Source organism: Mycteria americana, chromosome 22 (genome assembly GCF_035582795.1).
Source record: "Mycteria americana isolate JAX WOST 10 ecotype Jacksonville Zoo and Gardens chromosome 22, USCA_MyAme_1.0, whole genome shotgun sequence".
Lineage (NCBI taxonomy): Eukaryota > Metazoa > Chordata > Aves > Ciconiiformes > Ciconiidae > Mycteria > Mycteria americana.
The window spans coordinates 362,269-387,183 of NC_134386.1; the positions used below are offsets into that span (position 1 = coordinate 362,269).

The following is a 24,915-nucleotide window of genomic DNA, read 5'->3' on the forward strand; positions in this document are numbered from 1 at the left end:
GAGACCAGACGCAGGCAGGGGGAACGGCCCGCTCCCCTTCCCTCTCCCACCCCCGTTCTCAGATGGGGTCCCATCATTTTGGCAACCAGACTTCCAGCAGGTGCAGGAACGGCGTGAATCGCCCCTCGGCCGCAGGAAGGGGAAAAAGCAGCCTCGGCCCTGCCGCGGGGCGGGAGGTGCCTGAGGACAGTCCCCCCGAGACAGCACCTTCACCCGCGGGTCAGGCCCCACGACGCTCCGCAGAGGTGCTGAAGCTCGCCTGGGCTGCAACGGCTTTCCCAGCTCTTACAGCCGCACAAAGCAACGATGTCCACACCACAGAGAAAAAGGCCTAGCAGCGCTTTTTTTTTTTTTAATACAACAAAACAAAATGGTTTTTAATAAACATTTATTGATGTAACCTCGTTACACCTTTAGAATCGCAGCTTCTGGAAGAACCACTTATTTTTGCCCGTCTTGTACCTGAAAGAGGAACACGCAGGTTAGAGAACGCTCTGTACCAGCAGGCAACAGCACAAGACCCGCACCTGAGCTGCCCGCATCCTCCCACAGGCAGGACGCAGCGCCCGGCGTACGCAGAGGTAATTCACCCAGCCTCTTCAACCCGGGCTGCAACGAGACCTGCTTTAAACGTCTGAACTGCCAAGGGAAGCCAATGTCAGCTTCCAGATTTTCTCGTGAAGGACACCCGCACTACGGCGGCTTCCACCCCAAGAGATGAGAGCGCAGCGCATGGCAGTCCCACCAGACAGCTCACGCGGAGGGCAGCCACGGGGAGATGCCCTCGGAGAACAGCCTATGATCATGGGCAGAGCGCTTTAAAGCGGCCAACGCCCCGGGCTGCCCGTGAGACACGCTGTGTCCCGCCGAGGCTGCACAGCTCCTTCCTCTGAAGGAGCATCCCGACAGAAAACTGAAAGAAGGACCGAACACTGCTGGGCAAAGCGTCAGCACTGCCCTGGCCCACTCAGCCCAGTGAGAGGCGATGAACCAGCAGTGAGATGCCAAGAGATCATCGTCCGGCACCCGAAAGGCCCCGCTCGTGCTGGCACGAGGCTGTGGCATCGTCATAAACATCAGCCCAAGCCTACGGCTGTTGGTAAACCGTTCCCATCTCAACCCACCAACTCCCTGCACAGGCAGCTGCATAAACACGCACAGAAGGTGAGGAGGAATGCACTCAACCAAAGACATGTTCAAAACGTTGGGGCAGAAGCGTCCAGCCTGGGACCCACCCAGGCCGTGGCACAACCGCGCCGAGTCCTCGCCACAGGGACGAGCGTCCAACTCACCTTTCCTCAAATTTCACCTTGGCTTCGCGTCTTGCTTTGCGTTTGAGAGCGGGGTCCCTGAACACGTCCTTATTGACCACTGTTTTGTCCAGCGGAATGTCGACAGAATACCTGGGCAAGAGAGCAACAAAGTTTGAAACAGTTCAAGGGTGAAAACACAGCGGGCAGCCCGAACCGGTCAAACACACGTACTAGCGCCGGGTTAAGGGCCTACAGCTCTTGGAGCCTTCTCTGTTCTGGAATCACCAAAGCGCTACAGCACCCAAAGACATTTAATTCAGCCTATAAAGGAAACAGCTACACGCTTTGCAAGAGCCAAGCAGCTCTGTCTGGCACGCTGTACCGGGCAGCCGGCACCAGCAGCGGCTCCAGGGGGATGGGAAGAAACGTCATTGGGCTGCGACAGCTCTGCCCGCACCCCCAGACCCTCACGGTTGTTTCAAAGGCTCATCCACTGACACCCTGCGATCAAGAGGAAAGCGAGCGTGGCCAAAGGAAGAGCCGCCTGCCTCGTTTTGGAAGTTCATTAGCATTTCCCCTCAGCCTCACCCCCCCCCCCCCCCCCGAGTCCCTGTTTTCACAGCGTGTGCCCCACGCTCGTTCAGCCACGTAATTAAGAAGCTCAGCGACCCCCCGCATTCGCCAGAGGGAACGCGCAAGAACCGCGACCGCCGAAAGCGGACGAGGCCGCTGTGCCCTGCCAGCAGCAGACCGCGGCCCCGCCGGCGGCACTGCAGCAGCCGCACTCACCGGGTGGGCATCAGGTGATTGTAGTTGTAAACCTTCACGAAGGACTTGATCTTGGACCTCTTGGCAATCTTCTTCTTGCCCATAGCAGCAGTCACCTTCCGCGGGTAGCGGTCGATGCCCGCCACCAAGGCGTGGCTGTACGGCCGGTCGGAAGTGCCATCGTCGATGTTCTGAAACACAGCGACCGCAGCCGGCGATGGCACCGCGGAGCCCCAGCCGCCGCCGCGCCACGCAGCCACCAGAGCCCAGCGGGAGCCCCCTCGGCGCCTCCAGACGCGGGCGGCGGCCGCGCTCCGGGCCCTTGTCCGCTCCGCAGGGCCGCCCGGGAGACGCGGCCGGCAGCCAGGGCGGCCCCGCGCTCACCTTCACGATGACGGCCTTGCGCCCCGAGTAGCGGCCGGCCAAGACCAGCACCACCTTCCCCGGCTTCATGAACTTCCCCATCTCTGCGGAGACAGCACGCGGCAGTCACAGCCGGGCCCCCGACCGCCCCCGGCCCGCCACCCCCGCGGATGGCGGCGGATCTCGGCGGATCCCGCGGCCGGCCCCGCACTCACCGACGCTGCCGCGGCGATGGCGCCCAGGCCGGAAAAGGAAGCGGCCGCCGCCCCCCCGACCTTTCACCTCGTGCCACCGTGCATCACTTCCGCTTCGTCCTCCAGGAGCAGGCCATGCATGCGCGGGACCACGCCACGGTTGCCGGGCAACAGGCGGCGGTGCCGGGTGGCCGCGCCCCGCGCGGGGCCAGGGCGGCGGAGACACGGGGACGGCGGGGACGCGGGGCCAGGGCGGCGGAGACACGGGGACGGCGGCGGGGCCCCCCCGGTGGCCGCGGCAAGGCGGGTCCCGCCGCGGCACAGGGAGCGGCGCCCCGGGGCGTGCCGCAGCACGGCCCGCTGCCAGGCCCAGCGCGGAGCGAGGCCCCGACCCCGCAGGGAGCGCAGACAACTCGAAAGTCCCAGAGGGAGCGAGGCAGCACGGCCGCCGCGCAGAGGCTAGTGACGAACGGAAATTAAAACACTGCCACTGGAGATGGGATCTCCCCACACGTGCACTTGCTAAAGCGATTTAATGCATCCCCCGTAAAACCCAGGCCGCCGACCATCGCACAAAAGCTTCACAAAAGGAGCTTCTGGGGTTGCTGGACAAAGTCGCCGGTGCCGGCCCCTCCCCCGGCAGCCTGAAGAACGTGGCCACTTCTGCAGCTTGCCGAGCCGCCAGTGCCGGAGGTGCGCAGCCCCCCGCTCCTGCAGCTCAGCAGATCCGCCCCAGTTTCAAACGTTCACCCTGGGGAGGGCAAGTCACTGGCCCTGGGCAAGCCCGAGGCAACCAAACACCTTCCAGCCTGCCTCGCTCTTCCCAGAAGAGGCGTCTCACCAGGGCGTCATTTAGACCACAAACTTTGAGAAATAAGCATGTGGACGCAGCACAGGAGCCAAGCTGCACGTTCTAAGGGGCTTCCCCGCACCCGCAGGCTCCGGGGCCAGGCCTCTACCACCCTCGGGGCAGCCAGCCTCACGCACCGAACGCTCGCTGGCATCTGCTCTCCAGCGAAGCGGTTCTGCTCTTCAGAGCTGCACAAAAAGGGCAGGGTGAGCTGCTGTACAGTACACAACCTCCAGCAGCTTTCCAGGGGCAGCCTTGTAAAACACAGATTTCCAGCATCAAGACACCGCAAGATTTCCCTAAAAGCAAATATCAATTTCAAAGAGCCAAACTTGGTCTTAAAAAAGCCAGGCTTCTTGAGCCCAACAGCTGCCTACATGTGGAAAATGGACGATCTACGATAAAAATACATCAAAAAGCATCTTTGATGTTTTTCAGCTGCCGGACAGCCAGGTCAACCGGGAGGTTGAATTTCAAGTTGCTCAGGCGACTGAGAACGTTGAGTGCGCTCTCAAAGCCTGTGTTTGCCATGTAGCTCCATGGCTGGTAGTGGGATTGTACCAGAGCTCCAGATTTGCAGATCAGATTCACCCAGGAGACCAGGCGCTGCTCGTTCAGTGCCATACACACCAGAGCTTTCAGTTCGGAGTCTGCGCTGCGTTTGAAGGGGTCATGCTCCGTGAGGACAGTGTGAATCGCTGTCAGCAGGCTCTGTTTGGGGGTAATGGCCACTCCTCCTGTCACAGGCAAGGCAAAGGACTGGGAGAGCTTGCGAGCCGGGGATTCCACAAAGGCTTGTCCATTCTTAGTGTTGTAATACTTCACAAAGAGTTCCCAGGGGTGCATGGTCTGTGGGGATGAGGTGAACGCAGGAATCAAGCACGCGATGGGTGCCAATACCAGGCTCATTCCTTGAGAAGAGGCGTAGAGCCCGTGAGCCATCAGGTCTCGCAAAGCAATGGTCAACTCCTTCCGCACTGCTAGGGTCAGCTCATCTCTGCCTCCTAAGGGAATGTCCTGCAGATCAGAGGAACTGATAACGTGGTCTTCCTGCTGGTGTTTCATAGCTAGCTGCCTCACCCGCTCCACTGACAACTCCAGTTTCTTAATTAAGGGGGAATAGTCCTTGCTGGCTTGGTCCTTCTGCCAGAGGGTGCGAGGAATCTGACCAGTAGCACAACCAAACTGACTGACAGCAAATATTTGTAGCACAGCAAGCATGCGACGCATGAGGTGCAGGCCCGTTTCTCGCATCTTTCTGGCATCTTCTGGGTTCACTGATGGGGTTGGGAAAGAGAAAAAAACCTCTCATTAAGGAATCAACAGCTCTGCTCTTTCACACATACAAAGGGAGCACAAATGTCTGCTCCCCCCCCGCCACGGATTCTCCTCCTTCTTGGGAGCTGTTATCACTAGGACTGATGCTACTTTTTCTAGTTTCAAAGCACTGAAGCCAAGCAGAAAAGCAAACTTTTGCATGGCCTCTTCTCAACAATCAGGTCACCTTACAGACAAGAAGTCCTACAACAGCTTTCCTAGTGGGCACATACATAGTGAGGAAAGATCATTTGTTAGACGTGACGGTATCACACGGGTAATTAGGAGATACTAGAACCTTTGCTGAAGGAGATCACTGCCTACTTTCAAGAAGCCTCTTGTCTCAGCAGGCTAACATACCCTGCTTACTCCTGATGCCATTATTAAATTCAGTTTGCAGGAGGAGCCACACTGGGTAAGACCCAAAATCCATCCGGCCCAGTATTCTACCTCTGACTAGCAGCAGATGCCCAGATTACCGAAGGTAAAGGTATTGTAGTATTTCCTCCAGTATACTATTCTAGCTCCAGTAAATTCCTGTGATAAGTAGACAAGTCCCAAATTATAAAGAACACTGGATCCATCCATCTCACTGTATCTGCTCACAGAGCTAAGAACTCAAAGAGCATTAACTACAGCGCAGCCCAACAGTGCGTACAAGACAAGGCTGCTCAGTCTGTCCGCATTTTGCGCCAAGTATCAGAAGTCCCTTCTACTCCTGAGCTCAGCTGAGGACCAACCCCACCCTCTGTGCCACATGTTCAGGTTCTGGGACTACTCTAATGGTCCCACAGAGGAAGGGTAAAGGAACTGGACACAGGCCTTCTGCCAGTGGGAGGAGGAAAGAACAGAAACCAACTGGCAGGAAAAAAGCAAAGCAGCCTAGCGTTACTGGATGCTGGTTCATGCTTGCCGAACCTCAGATGAGGGACAGCAGGAGCAGTGCCGGAAGCTCCGAGCCAAGCAGCGCCCACCTCTATTTCCAGGAGGCCGTGTATTCGGTTTGTAGGAGCCACCACCATCTTTTCTGCCTGCACATTCACAGTGTCTGTCTTCCACCTTACCAGAGCTTCCAACTTCATCTGGAACAAGAATTTCACACTATTATTTCACACCCATGAATTTAAGCTGCGTATCCCAAGTATTAAGGTCAATATTCCTTAGACCTCTCTGCACCTTTTTTGTCAGCCTCTCGCTCTCCCCACTGATGTCCACAGAGATCTGTACTTCCTCATGACCCAGAACCCCTTCCTACATCCTCTGACATCTGTGACCTCCCTCCTCATAACTCTGTCAGGGAATTACAAAGCAATCTGCTCATCTGAAAACTCAGCACTGACCCTGAATGAAGTTGATGAACATTTCGAGGTCCCTTATCTGTGTCTTCAGTTGTTCCACCAGCTGCTCCTTCACCCTGGCCGGATTAACAATCTGTGCTATGGCAGCATCCACACGCTGTCGCAATTCCTCTGGAGAGAGTGTTGCAATATCTTCACTCAAGTCCATGTCCAGCTTCTTTATCAACTCATTTATAATCATCTGCAAAACATGAGTTAGTAGCATGATCTCCCTGTGTGGCACTGCTGCCCATGAGCTTCAAAATCCTCCTTTACCCATTCATTACCTTAGAAACAGGCCACCTTTGCTGCACATAGAAAATTGCAAGAGAAGACACGGGACGGGCTTACACACGCAGACGAACTACTGATACTCTATTACAGCTGCTGGTGAGAAATAAGGACTGACCAACTCCTACAGTCTATAAGAGGCTCACAAATGCTAAGAAGAAATACAGGCAGAAGGACTTTGCGAGCCTTACCCGTTGTCTTTCCATAACCACAGACTGTGGCAGAGAATCATAGCTGCCCTCCTGGTAAGCAAACGTCTCCAGGTCATCCAGCTGTGTCTTGAGCTGCAGGATCAGCTCTCTCTGCTTCTCCTTCTGGACCTCAATTTGCTCCTGCTTCTCTCGCTCACTCTGAGAAAAAGTCACCAGTAAATAAAATGTACTGTCATCGTCAAGCCCCAGAGAGCAGGATTGTGGTATGAGGAGCGTTTCCTTCAGCTCATGCACTTCACTAGCGAACTCTGCATGCCAGTCTGAGAAAAAGATGTGCCTGTACATCAAGGAGAGCTACCAGCCACATCACCTCATCTGACAAAGGCAGAGCCCCTCCAGACCTCCTGCGCGCAAGCCCCGTCTCACGAGGCGGGGATCCAGGGAGCGCTGTTGCCAGCAGCCAAGTAACGTGTGCGTATCAAAGCTCCTCTGAGTCACCGCTGTATCTCGGAGCGGAGCAGTAACACGAAGCAGGGCTGTAACGCACGTCCCCATGAGCTGGCTCCAAGTCATCAAGGACCCGCACGCTCCCGTAACCGGACTCCGTGCAAACCGGGCTCCGGTCTCTCCCCGGGGCCGGTCGCAACCCGCAGCGGAGCATGCGGGGGCCTCGGGACGGCACGGCGGCAGGTGGCCGCAACGGCCGCCCCTCACCTCGGCCACGGCGCTCCCCCCGCGCGTCCCGGCGGCGCAGAGCATCTCAGCCGCCGCCAACGGGCTTTGGCCAGGTCGGACGCACGCACCGACCCCAGGGCGGACGGCGTGGAACGGGACACCACGGGACGCCGTTACCGAAAGGAGACGGCCTTCTCCTCACTCCAGCAAAAGCCACCGCTCCGCCGGTGGCGGGGCCGGGCAGAGCCGGCTCGACACGGCCCGCGCCCCCCGCCCCGGCGGCGGGTCACGGCGCCAGCGGCGCGGGCCGGCCCGCGCACTCACCGGGGCGTCGCCGAGGCCGGGGGCCAGCGGCGCGGGGCAGCCGCGGAAGGCGAAGTCCTCCAGGTCGCGGAGCAGGCGCTGCTGCTCGGCCGGCCCGGCCCGCGCCACCTGCCGCAGCCGGAACTGCACCTGGGCGAAGTGCGAGGCCAGCGCCAGCAGCGCCCCGTGCAGGCGGCGCCGCTCGGCCCGCAGCCGCGGCACCGACTGCGGCGACCCGCCCGCCGCCGCCGCCGCCGCCTCCTCCTCCTCGTCCTCCTCCTCCTCCGCCGCCGCCACCGTCGTCGTCGTCGCCGCCGACACGGCGCCCACGGGCACCCAGCGCTCCCCCGGGCCCAGCGGGCCACCCTCCGCCTCCATGGCCACCGCTACCGGCACCGTGACGCGGCCGCCATCTTGCCGCCGCGGCGTGGGGCGGGGCCTGGCGGCGGCGGGGCGGGGCCTGCGCGGCGCCAGCGCGCCCCCACGCGGCCCGGCGGGACCGCTGAGGCGGGGCAGGGGGTCCCGGAGCTCCGGGGGTTCCGGGGGTCCCGGGGGTCGGGACGTGTGGCCCGGCGCGGGGCGCGCCCACCGCGGGTGGTGCTGGGCCGGCTACCGGGCCGCGAGGTGGCCGCGCCGCGCCCGGCCCGGCCCGGCCGACCCCCCATCCCGGCCCCCGCTCCCGGCCCCGCCGGCAGCCGCGCCCCCGGCCCGAAATAGCGCGGGGCGGGGCCGGCACCGCCATGGCGAGGTGAGCGCGGCCGGACGGGACGGGACGGGACGGGACGGGACGAGACAGGAGGGGCACCCCCCGCGCCACGCCCGGTCCCCGGCGCAGTGCCCGGTCGGGGTCTCGGGCACCCGCCCAGGGCCCGGAGCCCGAGGCACCACCGGGCAGGACCCTCCAGCCCGGGGCAGCGGGGGAATGGCGCGGGAACGGCAGGGGAGAGGGAGGGCAGGCCGAATCGCCGGGCTCTGTCGGCTGCCGCGGCGAGAGGCCGCGTGGGGCGGGAGGGGAGCGCTAGGTGCCCAGCGCCCAGGCTCCGCGCCCACCTCGCTCTCGCTGCCGGCCCCGAGCTCGGCCCAGGCGGGGTGCACGTTTGGGGCACCTTCCTTGCCCCGGTCCCCACCCCGCGCGGTCCCTGCACCGTGGAAGTACCCGCTGGTCTGCTCTTTCCCAAGGCAACCTGCAAAGACGCTGTGGTACGACCGCCCGCAGTACGTCTACCTGGAGTTCTGTGTCGAGGACAGCACGGATGTTAAGGTCGTCGTTGAGGACCAGCGGCTGGTGTTCAGGTGAGCTGCTGCTGCCCTGGGGGCGGTCGAGGGATAGGGGGGACCCTGGAAGAGCAGGGCACGCGTGGCCTCAGCCCTCTCCTAAGCCAGACTGTTACGGTGTTTTGGCAGTTGCAAAAATGCAGATGGTGTGGAGTTCTACAACGAGATCAACCTGTATGCCAGGGTCAACTCCAAGGTGAGGCTTCCCGCCAGCAATCTGTTCTCCGACTGCCTGCATCAGGCTCAGAGTTAAACCCAGCCTGTGCAGTCTTGAGCAATGCCGCTTAACACTTGAATCCTGCCGGCTTCCCAAGAGCCTGCGTGGGGTGAGCACGAGCCTGGGAGCCCTGGCCCTGGGCCTGGCACTCGCAGTGCTGCGTTGGGCCAGAAACAACTCGTCTCTGTGGTTCTGTGTGTCCCACAGCCTGCACGTGGCTGAGCTTTAATCCTGTGCGTGTCTGCAGTGGATTACAGAGAGGAGTCCGGCAGACGCTGAGGTGAGGCACCCCTGATCTCTTGGCAGGACTCACGGGAGAAGCGCTCTGACCGCTCCATCACGTGCTTTATGAGGAAGTCGAAGGAGAAAGTGGCCTGGCCCCGCATCACCAAGGAGAACATCAAGGTGTGTGTGGTGCCTGGCAGCCAGGACCAGCCTCAGCACACGTGCTGTCCTCACGCGGCACCTCGCGGCTCCCGGGGACCAACCAGCCCTGGGACAGACACCGAGGGCCCCATGCGGGCGCCCCAACATAGAGCTCCCAAAAAGCCCGACCTCATGGTTACCGCCAGTCCACAGACCTCTGCCCCCCAGGAAGGCTGCGGCACCCCTTTCCCTCGACACAGGCAGGGTCAGGACCAGGCGAAGGGACACACTCCCCTCCCTGCCCTTCCCCAGCCCCCTCGCCTGTGCAGGAGTAGCCTGCGCTCGCCCCTCAGAGCAATCCCTGGGCTGCGAGGACGGGGCTGCTGGGCCCTCTCCACGGTGCTTCCTCCTTCAGGGGATGCTCTCTCTGCCCACAGCCGGCCTGGCTCTCCGTGGACTTTGACAACTGGCGAGACTGGGAAGGGGACGAGGAGGTGGAGAGGGCCATGGTGGAGCAGTACGCAGAGGTGAGCCGGGCCACAGGCCTCGGGGTCCTGGGGCACGTGTGGGGTGGGTGCTTGGGACGGGGGAGCGCGGGGCATTGGGAGTTCCCACAGCCGCTTGTTTCCCACCCAGCTCCTGGAGAAGGTGACGGACAAAGGCCCCCCCCCGGCCATGGATGACCTGGATGTAAGTGCTGCCCGCGAGCTGCTTGCCCCAGACGCTGCTACACGCTGAGGCCAGCCCTGCAGAGCAGAGCTCAGCCTCCGGCCCTCCGCTCGCTCCAGGCCGCCGGCAGCAGCTCCGGCCGCTCTCCTCGGGCCGCCTGGCCCACAGCCAGCCGGGGACACGCTCCCCGCGGCTGCCGGGGGCTACCCGGCCGGTGCCGGCCGCTGCGGCCGGGGGCTGGCCCCTTCCCTGCCACCTCGCTCCTCCCTCCCGCAGGACGACCTCTGAAGCCCGGGCCGCCGGGGCCGCCGCGGCCGCAGGAGGCCTCCCGGTGCGCCGGCAGCACGCACCGACGAGCAGCGCGGGCAGGGCTCTCCGAGGAAGCGGAGCCGCCCCGGCCGGTTCCCCGCCGAGCGCAGCGGAGCCCGACCCAGGGCGGCGGGAGCCGCCGGGGCTCCCCGCGCCGGTTACCCGCACAGGGCAATAAACGTGAGCTGCCGCCGCCGCCGTTTGCTGCCACCGCCGTTTGCCGCCCGCCCGGGGAGCCCGCCGCCGCCGGGCGCGCGCACCGCGCGTCACCTTGCGGGCCCCGCCCCCCTGCGGCACGGCGGCCGCGACCGCCAGCCCCGTGTCCCTCCCCGGCCGCCGTCACCGCCAGCCCCGTGTCCCTCCCCGGCCGCCGTCACCGCCAGCCCCGCGTCCCTCCTCGTCGCCGCCGCCAGCCCCGCGTCCCGCCCGCCGCCGCCCGCCCGCCGCCGCGGCCATGGTGTTCCAGTGCCAGCGGGACAGCTGGGCCCGGCAGGTAGTGGCGGGACAGGCGGGGCGCGGCGCGGGGGAGGCGCGGGCCGGCCCTCACGGCGCCGCCGTCTCCGTTGCAGTTCGCCACCAGGGTGGTGTCGTGCCGGGCGGCGGAGCTGCGGCCCGAGGGCGGCGGGGAGCCGGTGCGCGGGTTCCAGGTGGTGCTGGAGGACACCATCCTCTTCCCCGAGGGCGGCGGGCAGGTACGGGCCGGGCCGGTCGGGGGGCCGGGGCGGGGCCGGGGCCGGGGCCGGGCCGGCGGCACTGACGTGTCCCCCCCCGCCCCGTGTCCGCAGCCGGACGACCGCGGCCTCATCGGCGATGTGCCGGTGCTGCGCGTGACCCGGCGGGGCCCCGAGGCCGTGCACTTCGTGCCGGCGGCGCTGGAGCCGGGCGCCGAGGTGCTGCTGTCGCTGGACTGGGAGCGCCGCTTCGACCACATGCAGCAGCACTCAGGTCCGTGCCCCGGCCCGACCGGGGGCCTCCGGGAACAGCTCGCTGCAGGGGCGGCCAGCGCTGCCGCGGGCCCCGGCCGGGGCGGCCTCGCCTGGCTTCGCCCGGGCGCGGGCCGGGGGGGCGGTCAGTGCCCAGCTTGTGTCATGTCCCCCCCCCCCGGGCCAGGGGTGCTCTGGGTCAGCTCTGCACGCACAGGCCGTCCCTGGGCCGCCTGGGAAGGCAGGCGCCTGCCCTGCGGGCTCTCCTTGGCTTGTGAGCAAACCCGCTGTGAACAGGTTTGGAAGGAAAAGCTCAACCTGCTTCGAAGTCTTCCGTGTGCGCCGTGGTGCTCGCGGGGTCCCAAGGCCCGTGAGGCGATGGCTGTCTCTTCTGCCTGCTCCGGAGCAGCAGCATAAGCCCCACAGCGCCGAGCACGCGCCTGGGCGTTTGCAAACATCGGGGAATGTCAAGAGGAAAAATAGAGTCTGGCTGAAAATCTCTTTTCCTGTGTCCCGTGGCACTCAAAGCTGTTGCTTGCACGTCTCTTCCAGGACAGCATCTCATCACTGCCATCGCAGAACAGATGTTTGGATTCAAGACGACTTCATGGTGAGCAGGGAAAAGGCTCCTCTTGACCCCAGCCTTACCTTGTTTGGCATGTGCCACCGTGCTGGGCCGCAAGGAGCTGAACATTGATAAATCAAAAGCAGTTTGCCCTGGGACATTTCACCCGAGCTCAGAGGGCCTGGGAGAGGTGACTGAACTGGAGAGAAGCTGTGCAGAGTATTTGCTCTGTCTTGTCCTCCTCCCAAGTGTTTGGTATGCGTCTGGTGCTCTGTAAATAACAGGGGGAGGAGGGAAGTACGTTTTGTTTCAGTCACCACATTCCCTGCAGTGGGATGGCACTTGGTGCTGCACAGAGGGACCTTCCAGCTGGTCTTGCCTACAGCAGCAGATGTTCTTCATCGGTGCAGGGAGCTGGGCCGTCAGCGAAGTGTCATTGAGCTGGACACCCCCTCCATGACAGCAGAGCAAGTAGAGGCCCTGGAGAGGAGTGTGAATGAGAAAATCCGGGAGAGGGTGCCTGTGACGGTGAGGGAACTGGCTGCAGATGACCCGGAAATTGAAACAGTGAGTGGTGGGGAGAGAACTGATGATGTCCATGGGACCGAAATAACTGCAGCACGGATGTCGCCTTGTTTGCCATTGTCCTCCTTTTGCCAGGTGAGAAGCCGTGGTTTGCCAGATGACCACGCAGGGCCAGTGCGAGTTGTTGACATCGAAGGCATAGACTCCAACATGTGCTGCGGGACTCATGTCTCCAACCTGAGTGACTTGCAGGTGGGGGGCTGCAGCTGAGCTGCCTTCGGGAGCCTCGCTCCACACGTTCAGACCTAGCACAGCAGAAGTCCCTGAGATCCAGGGTCTGCTGGAAATTGTCCTGATGGTAAAGGGGGTGGCAGAAGCCCCGTGCTGGGGGAGCCTCAACAGGGCCGCACACAGGTTGGCAGTCTTTGTCCGCTCGGTCAGGCTCCTTTCTTTCTTTCTTTCTTTGTGACAGACCTCAGCCCTTGTCTGTAGCAATGATATTTGCTGAACTGACGATGCCTCTGTGGAGGGCACGTGGTATATTGCCGGTCTGGCGGTGCATTGCTGGGTTGCTAGCCATTTGTTCCCTCTGCTTAAAGCTCTGATAATTTTTGAGTGTCATGAATGAGAAATCTTCGGTGCAGGGAGGTGGAGATAAAATTCTAGAGCTGCCTTTAAGAGTCTCTGTCTTTTCAGTCATTTGTTGGAGTCTGTATCCCAGCAGAGACATCCAGATGCACTGCAGAGTGCAGCCCATGGCTAGCAAATTGTATTAATTCCACTGTATCACCATCCTTTTTTTTTGTATGTTGACCTTATGGTGATTTTAATCAGTCTATTTTCACTGGCAGAGAGCCAGTATTCACAACAAGGCATAGTCTAGTAGGAACTGACCACCTGTGTGAGCGTAAGCAAAGTACTGTTCTTTTCTGACCTGGGTGATTTTCTTTTTAAGGTTATTAAACTCCTTGGCACAGAAAAAGGGAAAAAGAACAAAACCAACTTGGTTTTCCTGGCAGGAAACAGAGTGCTGAAGTCAATCGAACAAAGTCACAGTACTGAGAAGGCTCTAACCTCACTGCTCAAGTAATACCCTTTCCACTTTGATTATTTCATCTTTACTGTTCCTTCTGACAAATACCACATAAGCCTCAGGATACATCTACGTGGTGCTTTTTATGATGTTATCTGCTTTTGCTCCTTTAAGAAATCTTTTCTTTGTCCTTCAGAGTAGCGATGCAAATTCTCCTTGTTCTTTCAGAAATGGACCAGGTGAGCATGTAGAGGCTGTGAAGAGACTGCAGAGTTCTGTGAAGCTGCTTCAGAAGGTATGAGGATGGCTGAGAAAAGCAGCCTGTGGCTGCTTCCTGTAGACCTGAGCTTTAGTCATGATAACCGGGAATTGAATTGTAGACATCAGGTTTTGTGGGTGTTATGAAAACTGCTCCCACCTCTCACACAACTCAGTGTTCATGCTGACTTCTCCATCTGCAGTACAATTTATTTACTGTTCTTTCAGAATAACTTGAACCTGCTTAGAGATATTGCTGTTTTGATAGCCCGGGACTTCAGGAGCAAACCTGTTCCAAGTCAGCTGTTTGTGTTACACAGGTATGGGGGAGTTCAGGGAAAAGGATGAAATGGTACCTTACACATTTTATGGCAGTTGCATCTCCGTGACACCTATTCAGGCTTGTTTCTCAAGGAAGAATATAAACAAGGTGAATAGAAAATTAAACTGCCTCAGCCTGCTGGAAGGTTGTGTAATTAAAGGAAGGTGTTAGTAATTCGGTCACTGAATTCTGGTTTTACAGCTAAGAAATAACTGTGTCTATCTGGTTTCTCTCTGCCCTTGATATTTTCAAATAAAACTGAGGAGCTCTATTTCTTAAAGATAAACACTTAAATAATTCCTAATATGTCCACAGGAATGCACAATGAGGATTTAGATATATAGAAAAAAACTGATCTCCATCCTAACAGCAAGAGGCCAAAACCCCAGGCCTGATCAGGCCTTTGGTTTCTGATTGATATTTTGGACTCTAGAGGGGATTTTTGCTTCTTTCTGAAGTGTTTTTTTTACCCATCCATACAGGAAAGAGGGTGACTCTGAATTTATGAATATCATCGCTAATGAGATTGGGACAGAGGTGAGTCACTGATGAAGACTAACCTGACACCACTGACTTCTTCATTCAAGCTGTAGCACAGGCAGGGCCAGGCTTCTGTTTGTACCATAGTCGCAAGCTACAGCTCTGTTTCCTTTCAAAAGTTACGTGAGGTTATTGTCCCCAGCAGCCTCAGTCTGCAGGGGAATCCTCAACAGTCAAGAAATACAACAGTGAAAATTCAGAGCACTGGAGAAGAGCCTGTCCCCCCCAAAGAGCTGTACAGAACCTCATCGGCTGGTATAGAATAGAATAGAATAGAATAGAATAGAATAGAATAGAATAGAACAGAATAGACTATTTCAGTTGGAAGGGACCTACAACGATCATCTAGTCCAGCTGACAACCATATCCTTTTAACTTAGGATACCCCAGTACCCGTTGTGTCCCCCACAACATATGATGGAGCTTAAAAGGTTCAAAAGCCCACCCTCCCTTTTACTTTCTTCAAATGGAGTCTCTGTCTCAGTAATGCACACAAACTTCTGAATTGTTTGCATGCTTGGACAGGCCCTGTGGCCAGTGTCTCTGTCCTCTTCCCAGACAAGGAGGGCACCGGTTATTTTGGAGCAAGATCCATCTCTCTGTCCACAGGAAACCCTGCTGTTCCTGACTGTGGGAGATGAAAAAGAAGCAGGACTCTTTCTTCTAGCTGGACCTGTTGAAGCAGTTGAGAATTTAGGTCCCAGGTAATATGTTCTATAGTTTCTTTAAAATTAGGAAGAATTCTAATGTTGCAGACTAAGCAGCTGAGCAGTGTAATTAGGGCATGGATCCTTGTTTGCTCTCAGGAGCAGGTTAGGCCAGGCCACTCTCTTCTCTGTGCGAGTGGCCTTCAGCCTGTACTGTTGTTACTGCAGGGTGGCAGAGCTGCTGGGAGGCAAAGGAGCTGGGAAGCGAGGCCGCTTTCAGGGCAAGGCAACCAAGATGAGTCGGCGAGGAGAAGTGCAAGCTCTGCTCCAGGAATTCATCAGCCATCGAAGCCCTGAAGCGTAAGAAACAATTCTCAAAGTAGGGCTGTCTTGCCTGCTTTGCATAAGCTCCACCAACTTCTCTCCCAGAGAATAAAGACATAAAACCAACAGCTGGTGTGCATATGCTCTGTGTGAGCTGATCTGGTGCTCATGGAAAATTGGGGGAGGGGATCTGCCATCCATGCTTTGCTGCAAGGGTTCTTTCATTTCCCCAGACAAATGGCACACATTCTTAAGTGATTAAAAGTAGTCATAATTTAACCATTTTGTAGGCTTCCTAAAACCAAGAGAGGGGCTGTCCTATTTGCAGTACATTGTGGCTTTTTGCTGTGTACCAACTGCTGAGGAGTAATTGCTTTGTGAGCATATTTATTTATAATAAGCTGGATGCATCTAAAAAAATCAGAATACTGGTAAGAAGCAGAGGGTTTGAGTATGATATTTGCCAACAAGCACAGAGCAAATGAATCAAGCTTTTGCTGCTGAAATTTTATAGGGAGAAGAAGGAATGAAATGTGGCAGGAATTGGAGGGATGCTCAGATTAGTAAATCCCCCTTAAAGACCAAACCAAGCTGGTCACCAGTTACAGCTGCCTGAGATAGAACCGGGAGGCAAGAAAAGAAGATGCTGTTGTCAAGCCTGTGAGCAAGGAAAGGAGAGGGCACCAAAGGACAAGTCTCTGTGAGCCCTTTTTTAAAAAAAAAGGAACTGACTGTTTTTTCCTGGCTACTCAGGAATCCGCAGGTACTGGAGGTCTGAAGATGTTTGTGCTAATGCCATTGCCGGGGCCCTTTGCTGCTGGCCAACACGCAGGGCTGCGGCTGACCCCTGGACTCAGCGGTTCACTCGGGCAGCAGTCACTATGGACCCAGCTCTGATGCTGATGGGTCACACCAGCTTCATTGCTGCAGTTCCAAAGCTCCACTGTGGTAGCATCAAGTACGTTATTGCAAAAGGGAATTTCATCCATTTGTAGTTGGCCTGGCAGAACCGTGTTAACACACACGTGCTGACTCTTTGTACGTGAGAATTAAATGCGGATAGAAGCAGCCACCTAGTGCTTTGTTTTGCTGGCAGACAGAAAACTGTATGGAAGTCATTTGCTTGAGCTGTACGTTGGGCATTTCTTGTAGGTGTGTGCCTGAACATTTCCTTCACTTCTATTGCCACAAGCTTGAGCTTTCATTACCGTTCTCTTCTCCCCAGCAGGAGCCTTTCCCCTGCCTCTGCAATAGTATCTTATGTTTGGCTCTTTTACATGATAAGGAATAGCTCTACAGGAAACTCTGGCCCGAACAGTACCCTGAAGAAGCCCAGCTAGGTTGTACCATTACGTCTGTCAGTGTCAGACTGGGTCTTGGCATACAGCCGATTCACGCCACTTTCTGTGCTAGTCTGCAAAATGTGATGTTGTCCAAGCTCGTGCCTACAGCTCCTGAGCATTCTCCTTCAGAACACCAGCTGCTTCTGTAGTCCCCTAAGTAGAGACTGCAGCTTTCTGTGCATGGGTACACCGGCACCAGGCCGTGCTGGCAGGGCCTTGCCTTCGCCGCTACTGGGAAAGCGTCTTCCTGGTCTGCTGCAGCGCTCGTACACCTGGCCTTTGCTGTGGGGTACCTGACAGTGGAACCGAGCCCTGAGCTGTCCTCCCACAGGGCAGCCCTCAAAGAGAAGAGCAAGGTCACGACCACCCCCCCACCTCCCATCCCTCTGCAGTGGTGTCAGCTCCCATCCGCCTCTCGAGCTCCCATCACAACAACAGTACCTGAGTTCAGGAGTCTCCAGCAACCAAACTCATTTCTAAGCGAGTATCATCGCTAGCGCTCAGCAAAATGAAGCTGTTCCCCACCTGACACCTCGGCCAGGATAGTGGCAAGCTTTCCTCAGACTTGATCAAGCACAGCAAAGGATACGGTCCTGAATCAGCCGGGGCAGAGAGCTGCTGGAGGGGAGAGCAGGTGCCCCAGGGGCAGGAAATCATTCACCGTCGTGTACCAGTCCTGTCCCTGGTCGGGGTGCAGTTGTTACCGGTCCATTTTTGAACACCGGGAGTTTCTCCAGCTAATGCAGATGTAAACTCCCTCGGGGTCAGGCAGAGCTACTCCCCAGAGTTTCCTCAGCTTGCCTTTTCTGCCAGGGTGGGTCCCGGAGCTGTTGCAATCTCAGCTGCAGACACTAAAGGACGCTGTGGAGCCACAGTGGGAAAAAGCATGACAGGTGATGTGGGATTTTTTTCCCCTTCTTGCTAGAAATGGCATGACAGGTTTGGTCCAGACGTTGGCAATAAACAGAGAAGCAGAAGAAAAGAAACCTCTGTCCTGAGGAGGTTTATCCGTCATGAACACGGAGAACAGCAGCAGCCCCAGCACACAGGGTTTCCGCACGCGGCTGACGCGGTTGCCGTTCAGCCGAGCCCTTTGCCAGCTGCTGGGGAGCAGCAGGCGCAGGGTCACGGCTGCGCTGCCCATCAGCGCCCGTTGGGACTCCGCTGCGGGGGGGACCAGCAGCCCTTGTTCCCACCGGGCACGGCACGCTCCCAGAGAGGGGGCTGCTGCGGCCGCCTCCATGGGGTCTGGCTGCCCCGTGCCCATCCTTCCCGGTCGGGATAACCGCTGGGCCAAGCCTGCCCGCTCCCCAGCTGGAGGAAAGTCTGTGTGTGTGTGTGTGCACGCACGCCGAGCTAGGTAAGCTGTCTACAGAGAACTAGGTCCACAGCTGAGCTCCGTACCAAGCCAGATTTACAGCAACTTTACTGTGGAAAGCGTTTTAGCATGGATGGGTTTTAGCATGGGGGTTCTGCTGATGTGCAGTTTGGTCAGAGGGAAGGTGCTCTCTCGCCTGAAGCTCTCTGTTTCGGCGGCGGGAGGGCTCCCGTCAGAGGGCTGGGAAAGGCTGCAAAGCCTGCACGCTCTGCCGCCACGTGCAGTAAAGGCCCATCCAAGCCGCGGCAAGGCAACGGATGTTACCACGGCTCTGCTGGACACCGTCTCCCAAAGGCATTGCAAGATCTGGGCAGGGGAGATGGGATTTCTCAGGTGCACCACAGAGAACACCGCTGGCGCTTATAGCTGGGTACGGGGTAAATGCTGCAGGAACTGGTGTTTTGGGGGAGATACTGCACATGCATACATACAGTCTGGCAGGAAGAAAGTATCTGTATCTTCCTATCTGTTTTAAACTATCTCAGACTGAGAGAGGATATTTACTAACTGAGCTAACTGGCGGGCTGTACAGCCTGTACAGCTTTGAAGTCAGCAGGGCGAACCCGCAGCCGGCTTCCTGCTCACGAGCGCGGTGCTGAGGCAGGAGGGCCGGGACGCGTCTGCTGGGAGAGCCGAGCCAGCAGCAGCGAAGCAGCTTGACCCTACATTGACGCAGCCATTTCCTGCACCCTGGGCAGACCCGGCGTTCGGGCGAGCGCTGAGCCAGCGCTGGTCACCGGGTCCCTGCAAAGCAGCCAGCACCCAGCACCCAGCTCTGTCCCCGCAGCCTGGGGGCTCAGCGCAGCCCCAGCCGAGCCAGTCAGTCCCTAAGCTGTGCTTGTTTCCGTAAGCAGAGAGGTGACACGAGTGTGTCCCTCTTCCTGGCACAAGGTGCGCCCAGAAACCCTGGATAAACAGCGCAAAAAGCAGCTTGTCCCCCACCCCCCCCCCCCACTGTGCTGGCCGTGTCCGACCGCACCCAAGGGTGAAAGGCGCCGAGGACTGGGGAGCCTGGTGCTGCCCTTCCTGGTGGCTTGACCGTGCCTTGCAGGCGATGGTAGGAGCAGCACCCCAGGAGAGATTCCTCCCTCCAACACCAACAGCAGCCCCCGCCACAGTCCCTGATCCCCCATCCCGCCTCACTGGCCAGCGAGACATCTGAACTCACCAGCTAAACACACCTTCAGCTTTAATAAAATACTTCTTGGTTACAGACACACCCATATGTATATGTGTATATAGATACATTATATATGTATACACGCATATGCATATGTGTACCCCATGCTGCTTCACACAGCAGTGAATACTGAACACCTCAGGCCTGGGGGGCTCCCGCACCCCGGTGCTTTATCTCCAAATCACAGCGTCTGCCTGTTCTGTAACAGAGCTGCCTCGCCAGCAGACCCCAAGCACCCATGGGTGAACACTCTGCTCCCGGTGGTGCCGTCCCCAGCCCTGCAGCTTGGAGGTGGCACGTCCCCATGAGCTGTAGGGGAACGCAAGGTCTTCCCCCGCTGCGGCTGGGTCCCAGGCTGATGACCCCCACCCGTGGGTGCGGGAAGGGCAGCAGGAGAGCCCTGGGAGCGTGGGGCTCGCTGTGCCATCAGCTGGCTGCAGACCGCCCGAGCCTATGGTGCGACTGGCATTGTGGGTCCGTGCTGCGGGAGCCCTCCAGCAGTGCTGCCAGCCCAGCCTTCGCAGTCTGCTCCCAGTGTGGAGTCAGTCTGTGCAGATTTAGCGGGGAGCAAACAGTGGCTGGGGTGCACCCATGGTCCAGTGACTGCCCCTGAGCCCAGAGCCGGGGCGGCCGCCTGCCCGGGCGCACCGTTACCTGCGGGGATGCCCCTAGACAGCTTTCTTGTCCTGCGTGGCCAGGAGCTGGGAGACACAGTAGGGGATGAGGCCGACGGTGGCCAGCGGCACGGCTGCACTCTTGCAGAAGGAGAGGACGTAGAAGAGCAACTGCATGTGGGAGGGCGGCTTGAAGGCGTCGAAGAGGTGTAGGATGAGGAGGGAGGCGGCAACGCAGCCCAGGCGGAAGGGCAACTGCCGGCCCTGCTTCCCCCGGCAGCTCTCCAGGTACATGTGGGAGTTGAGGGCCAGCCCCAGCCCGAAGAGGATGCCCAGGTTACGGAGAAGGCTGGCGAAGGGGGTGGTGTCGATGTGGACCCACTCGGGGTGAGCGCACCACCTCTGCGCCTTCTCCAGCGTCCAGAGCAGGTCCACGCCGAGCACTCGCAGCAGCAGGTAGAAGCCCAGAGCGAAGCTGAAGAGGAAGAAGGTGATGCCCAGGTACTGGCGGAGGCTGGCGTGGTAGATGCAGCGGACATGCTGGAAGGTCTTGGCCACGGCCATCCCTGCCAGTAACAAGCGGGAAAGGAGGCAATGCCGATCAGCGAGCAATCGCCTGCCTCGGGGCGGTGGAGCCGAGCGGCCCCTGCGGCCCCGGGTACTCCAGGAGGGGACACGTGCCGGGGGCTACCCGGGGCTCCCACGTGACGCTGACTGCCCCGGCAGCCACTGCTGCGCCCTGTTGCTCACAACTGGGTGATTCTGCCCCCTCACCGGTGACGATCCTTTCACACCCCAAGCCTGCCCTGCCTGTGCCTTCGGGCCACGTTCACTGTCCCTCAGAGCCCAGCAGCGGCTGGCAGTGCCCTCCCTGCCCGCCTGACTGGGACTCGTGCCTCAAATGGGGTAGGGACGAAGGCACGTCCGGAGGGCATCCTGCCTGTGACGATGAGGGCAGTAACTGCAGAGCCACGGACGCAGCTTTGTGTCACGACCCCGCACGCGTCCATCAGGCCGTGCACCCTTCCTGGCCAGTGCTGCGGGTGCTGCGGTCCAGCACGGCAGTGCCGAAGGGAAGGGGACGGGGCGTCCGATGCACTCACCTGAGATGACCCCTGCGATGACCTGATGGGGGAAGTGGGCGGCAATGAAGACTCGGGACAGGCAGACGCAGACCTGAACTGCCCAGAACCCCGTCCAAAGCACCGTCCACAGCACCCTGCGAGGGGCAGGTGGCCACGTCGGTGCCAGGCCCGGCTCACACTGCCCAGGGCGCTGCCGTCGTGTACCCCGAGCAGTGCCTGGCCGCCCGCCAAGCCTGTCCTGGTGCACACCCCCCCTGGGGTGCCACGGTCCGGCTGTCTGCCCGCAGCCTTGTGTCTCGATGGGCTCGGCTGCACGCCCATCGGCTCCGCGGCAGGCTCTGCCCAGCACAGCTTACCAGTATTTGAGTGTCCTCGACTGCTGCTTCCCCATGGCAGTGGAGAGGAGGGCCGTCACCATGACGTAGTACACGCCTGCTGCGCCCATGGCGTGGCCCGAGGGGCTCCCTGGGCGAGAAGAGAGCCCCAGGTCAGACCCCCCCTCGGAGCAGGCTGTGCCCGCATGCCCGGGGGTCCCAGGCAGCAGCCCAGGCCCTGGGGACTGCGGCACTGGGTGGCATGGCACCCAGCGCCTGTCCCTCAGCGGCCACGGTGCCACCTCTATGGCAGGTGCCCAGCTCCATCCCCGCAGGCGAGGCTGGAGCAGGGGACAACACGGCAGGGGCAGTGTGGGAGCATGGCTCTGGCTCCACGGCCGGTCTGCCGGGCAGCCCTGGGCAGAGGGCACCGACCGTCCCCAAGGGCTCACGCTGAGCGCGCCGGGGACGCCTGCAGCCCTCCCCTGGCTCCTGTGCAAAGCTGCGGGCAAAGGACAGACAGAGCTGCTCCAGACCTGGGCAAGCCCCTTCCCCGCGGAGCGGCCGCCCGCATTTGGGGCTGGAGGGCAGGGCACGGCCCCGGCACGGGCCGAGGCTGTGGCTGAGCACGGGCAGGGGTTTGTACTGAACCGCCACGTCTGTGCCGAGGGTCAAGGTCTGCTCCGTGCAGGGACTGCCCTGCCTCCACCCGCCGCAGGCACGGCTGGCGTCCCCAGGAGTGCGGCGGGGGCCAGTGCTGTGGCTCGGCGATAACGGCCCTCTCTCAAGAGCTAGCCAGGGGCATGTGCCGCCGGCAGTCTGCCAGCCATGGCCCCAGCCGTGCCAGCACCCCCCTCCCTGCGGGGACCGAGATCCGGAGTGGGGAGCTGCGTGTGCAGGATCCCCCGGGCAAGCACCCACTGCCCCTGCCGGGGCTGGGGGACCCTACCAGGGCCAGTCTCGCAGGTGAGCGGGAACTGCTGGATCTCTGGGGTGGAGGTGTTGTTGTAATAGTCCGTCTCATGGACCCACCAGTACGGTCTCTCCCCAAAGAGAATCCTGAAAAGAAAGGAGATGGGGGCTGTAGGGGTCCTGGGCACCAGAACAGGTGGGCACAGCTGTGGTTTCAGCTCTGGCCTGGGAGCTGGAAGAGGCAAAGGACCCATGAGCGGTCCAGGGCAGCCCGACAGACACAGCATCCAGCTGGCCGCTTGGTCCCGACGGCTGACACTGCCCGTCTGTGTCCCCAGCCCTGGCCCCTGAAGGGGAAGAGCAAGAACTTCCTGGGAGCAAGTCAACGCACTGAGAAAGAGGAGCGGTGTCTGCTCCCTCTAAGTCTTTTTCAGGCCAAGAGCAACTGTCTCATCAGGCAGAGGCCACCCGTCCCTGTGACACGTGTAGGCAGCGTGGGCATCCCAGAGGATTTCAGCTGCGGGGCAGGCACAGAGCTGGGGCGGCCAGCACACCCCCCCCGACCACGCTGCCAGGTCCTGCCGCAGGGACGTGGGCGCAGCCCGTGCACGTGGGCGCACGCAGCCCCAAAACCTTGGGACGCTGAAACGCAGCTGCAGGGATGGCACGGCACCGGTCCACCGCCCCTGCGGCTGCTGGTACCACAGCCCACAGCCTGTGGGGACGGCACTGACGGCGACCGGCTGACACCGAATCCTGCGAGCGCACATTTGGCCCGCGTTAGTCCAGCTGTGCCGACACGCCCAGAGGGAGCCGTGGCACAGGGCCACTCACCACTTGAAGACGAGGTTGAGCCAGTCACCGATCACGGCCACCCAGATGAGCCGGATGCCCACCGGCTCACTGAAGTGGAACCAGATAGGGAAGAGGATGAAGAAAGCATTCCTGAGGTCGGCGGCGAAAGAGATGAAGAGGAACCAGTCCTGGGAGCCCTGGAAGTGCTCCTGCAGCCAGCGCGTCGCCTGGATGCCCGTGTCGTGCAGGAGGTTCATGCTGGCCTCCATCCTCCTCTGCAGCCGCTGCCCCTCAGCGCGGCTCGGGCTGTCCCGCGCTCCACCGCGCTGCCGGGGTTTTATACGCTGTGGGCTCTTGTTTGCTGCGGGCAGGCTGCTTGTCCCGACGCTGATCTTTGGACCCAAAACCACTTTTGCCAAAGGTGCATCACCGGGGGGTTGTTACAAACTTGTTTGGAACAACTTACGTAAAGGGGAAAAACGGGCTTTGAGGGCGCGTGGAGCTGCGCGGAGCCTGGGGTGCTCCGGCACCAGCACCTTAACCCTTCCCCGCGCTGTCCCCTCCCCTCATTCCGCTGCCTCATTCGGGGGGATCCTGCAGCCCCTGCTCCTCCTGCCGCCCACGCAGCAGCTCAGCTGCTCCTGCTGACCCCCCCGTCCGCTCTGTTACCAGGGAGGAGATGGAAGCACCCGCGTTCTGTGAACAGCACTGCAGACCTGCCGCAGCCCCGCGCTGCGACGTTTCTCCCATCCCTCTGCCATCACCCCAGGCACCACCGCAGCATCGCAGGGGTGCCCAGGAGCACGGACTGGGTCGTGCGTGGCGTGGGGGGGCAGGCTGCCCACCACCCCCGCATCAGCCGAAACCGCCAGCTGATGGAAAAACACCTTGCTGCCACGGCGTTCACCGGGCTGATTTAACGAAGACTCTGTAATGGGAAACTTTCCAAGCCGTTTCTGGAGCTCCCTGCGGCCTCAGACAGCGAGGCCTGGGGAGCTCCTGGCTGCCAGCGATGTTTTTCTGATCTCTGGTGTGGGGTTAAAGGACCTTTGCAAATGAGGGCCCCTGGGAGGGAAGGCATTCCTCCCAGCACGGCTCCCCTGGGTTAACCCCTCCTGCACAGAACTGCCCCGTCAGACCCCGGCTGCGGGGACAGAGCCAAACGCACCACTTGTCCTGCCAGGGCCAGGTCCCTGCCCACGGCCTTTCCCCGCGCTGGCCGCACCGTGCTGTTGCTGGCAGCAGTGCCCGCACCGCAGCTTTATCATCCTGTTCCTCCCGGGAGGTAACGGTGAATGCGCAACGCGGAGAGCTGTTTCCAGGAGCCCGAGGACACAGGGTCAGCCTGGCAGGAGAAACCTCCTTCCTCAGCTCTGGCCGGCCATCACGGCTGCTAGCGCACAGACACGCAGCCCTGAGGCAGCGGCGCGGGGTGCCCGGCCAGAGCCTGCCACAGCAAAACAGGCAGCTGCCCGTGCGAGGGGAAACAGGCAACGAGGCGTTAATGATTAGCAGCCAGTGAAAATGCATCACTTATCTCCCTCCTCGAGAAAGTTCAGGTCAAGATCCTTGAACCTCTATCCTGTGCTGTTTGCCACGGCGCAGAGCAGGCAGAGGTCGTGGCCAGCGCCGACTCCTGCCCACAAACAGTGGGCTCTGCGCGGTGGGGGCTGCGGGCAGCATCCTGCCCGCTTGCCTGCACATAGCCCGGGGAGCCCCGGGCTCTAAAAGGCAAAAACACAGCAAACCTTCCTCCCTGGAATACAGGCATGGACCGCTCGTGGAGCTGCCAGGCCGAGGAAGAGGGATCGTATTTGC

The 24,915-nt window shown here is 60.1% G+C and overlaps 5 protein-coding genes across 7 annotated transcripts; 2 read left to right on the forward strand and 3 right to left on the reverse strand.

Moving 5' to 3' along the window:
- Positions 1-371: 371 nt before the first annotated feature.
- RPL27 (ribosomal protein L27) lies at positions 372-2,742 on the reverse strand. Its single transcript, XM_075523214.1, has 5 exons — positions 2,600-2,742; positions 2,406-2,488; positions 2,043-2,212; positions 1,293-1,403; positions 372-462 (listed from the first exon to the last, which is right to left on the reverse strand). The coding sequence occupies exons 2-5, from the start codon at positions 2,484-2,486 to the stop codon at positions 414-416; spliced, it is 411 nt and encodes a 136-aa protein (XP_075379329.1). The 5' UTR covers positions 2,487-2,488; positions 2,600-2,742; the 3' UTR covers positions 372-413.
- A 350-nt stretch (positions 2,743-3,092) lies between these two features.
- On the reverse strand, positions 3,093-7,950 carry RUNDC1 (RUN domain containing 1). The gene is made up of 5 exons (XM_075523215.1): positions 7,525-7,950; positions 6,565-6,723; positions 6,086-6,284; positions 5,720-5,827; positions 3,093-4,705 (listed from the first exon to the last, which is right to left on the reverse strand). Exons 1-5 carry the CDS (start codon positions 7,879-7,881, stop codon positions 3,840-3,842), a joined length of 1,689 nt encoding a protein of 562 aa, XP_075379330.1. The 5' UTR covers positions 7,882-7,950; the 3' UTR covers positions 3,093-3,839.
- Positions 7,951-8,113: 163 nt separating this feature from the next.
- Positions 8,114-10,474, forward strand: PTGES3L (prostaglandin E synthase 3 like). The gene is made up of 7 exons (XM_075523220.1): positions 8,114-8,251; positions 8,683-8,796; positions 8,908-8,974; positions 9,302-9,400; positions 9,799-9,888; positions 9,998-10,051; positions 10,307-10,474. The coding sequence occupies exons 1-7, from the start codon at positions 8,244-8,246 to the stop codon at positions 10,316-10,318; spliced, it is 444 nt and encodes a 147-aa protein (XP_075379335.1). The 5' UTR covers positions 8,114-8,243; the 3' UTR covers positions 10,319-10,474.
- A 215-nt stretch (positions 10,475-10,689) lies between these two features.
- AARSD1 (alanyl-tRNA synthetase domain containing 1) lies at positions 10,690-18,160 on the forward strand. Of its 3 annotated transcripts, none has more exons than XM_075523217.1 (13): positions 10,690-10,832; positions 10,909-11,031; positions 11,125-11,284; positions 11,791-11,872; positions 12,238-12,394; positions 12,488-12,604; positions 13,308-13,438; positions 13,614-13,680; positions 13,872-13,963; positions 14,448-14,502; positions 15,115-15,209; positions 15,381-15,512; positions 15,991-18,159. In XM_075523217.1, exons 1-13 carry the CDS (start codon positions 10,794-10,796, stop codon positions 16,004-16,006), a joined length of 1,266 nt encoding a protein of 421 aa, XP_075379332.1. In that variant the 5' UTR covers positions 10,690-10,793; the 3' UTR covers positions 16,007-18,159. The 3 variants fall into 3 exon arrangements, with proteins under 3 accessions (XP_075379332.1, XP_075379333.1, XP_075379334.1); XM_075523218.1 differs by having other exon boundaries at positions 11,815-11,872; positions 15,991-18,158; XM_075523219.1 differs by lacking the exon at positions 10,909-11,031 and having other exon boundaries at positions 10,695-10,832; positions 15,991-18,160.
- Positions 18,161-19,559: 1,399 nt separating this feature from the next.
- G6PC1 (glucose-6-phosphatase catalytic subunit 1) lies at positions 19,560-23,381 on the reverse strand. Its single transcript, XM_075523141.1, has 5 exons — positions 23,137-23,381; positions 22,340-22,449; positions 21,433-21,541; positions 21,095-21,210; positions 19,560-20,557 (listed from the first exon to the last, which is right to left on the reverse strand). Exons 1-5 carry the CDS (start codon positions 23,364-23,366, stop codon positions 20,046-20,048), a joined length of 1,077 nt encoding a protein of 358 aa, XP_075379256.1. The 5' UTR covers positions 23,367-23,381; the 3' UTR covers positions 19,560-20,045.
- Positions 23,382-24,915: the final 1,534 nt, after the last annotated feature.

Bases quoted from the DNA above. Each gene is read 5' to 3' on its own strand.
- RPL27 (XM_075523214.1), bottom strand. From the start codon at position 2,486: ATGGGGAAGTTCATGAAGCCGGGGAAGGTGGTGCTGGTCTTGGCCGGC. The intron at 1,404-2,042 runs GTGAGTGCGGCT...TCTCTTGCCCAG, and splicing joins AATCACCTGATGCCCACCCG to GTATTCTGTCGACATTCCGC. The intron at 463-1,292 runs GTGAGTTGGACG...TTCCTCTTTCAG, and splicing joins AAGGTGAAATTTGAGGAAAG to GTACAAGACGGGCAAAAATA.
- RUNDC1 (XM_075523215.1), bottom strand. From the start codon at position 7,881: ATGGAGGCGGAGGGTGGCCCGCTGGGCCCGGGGGAGCGCTGGGTGCCC. The intron at 6,285-6,564 runs GTAAGGCTCGCA...CATGTTTTGCAG, and splicing joins TGGTTATGGAAAGACAACGG to ATGATTATAAATGAGTTGAT. The intron at 4,706-5,719 runs GTGGGCGCTGCT...CAACCCCATCAG, and splicing joins ACGGCCTCCTGGAAATAGAG to TGAACCCAGAAGATGCCAGA.
- PTGES3L (XM_075523220.1), top strand. The intron at 8,975-9,301 runs GTGAGGCTTCCC...ATCTCTTGGCAG, and splicing joins ATGCCAGGGTCAACTCCAAG to GACTCACGGGAGAAGCGCTC. The intron at 9,401-9,798 runs GTGTGTGTGGTG...CTCTGCCCACAG, and splicing joins TCACCAAGGAGAACATCAAG to CCGGCCTGGCTCTCCGTGGA.
- AARSD1 (XM_075523217.1), top strand. From the start codon at position 10,794: ATGGTGTTCCAGTGCCAGCGGGACAGCTGGGCCCGGCAG. The intron at 11,873-12,237 runs GTGAGCAGGGAA...TCATCGGTGCAG, and splicing joins GGATTCAAGACGACTTCATG to GGAGCTGGGCCGTCAGCGAA. The intron at 15,210-15,380 runs GTAATATGTTCT...TTGTTACTGCAG, and splicing joins GTTGAGAATTTAGGTCCCAG to GGTGGCAGAGCTGCTGGGAG.
- G6PC1 (XM_075523141.1), bottom strand. From the start codon at position 23,366: ATGGAGGCCAGCATGAACCTCCTGCACGACACGGGCATCCAGGCGACG. The intron at 21,211-21,432 runs GTAAGCTGTGCT...TGCCCCTCGCAG, and splicing joins TCGAGGACACTCAAATACTG to GGTGCTGTGGACGGTGCTTT. The intron at 20,558-21,094 runs GTGAGTGCATCG...TGTTACTGGCAG, and splicing joins CATCGCAGGGGTCATCTCAG to GGATGGCCGTGGCCAAGACC.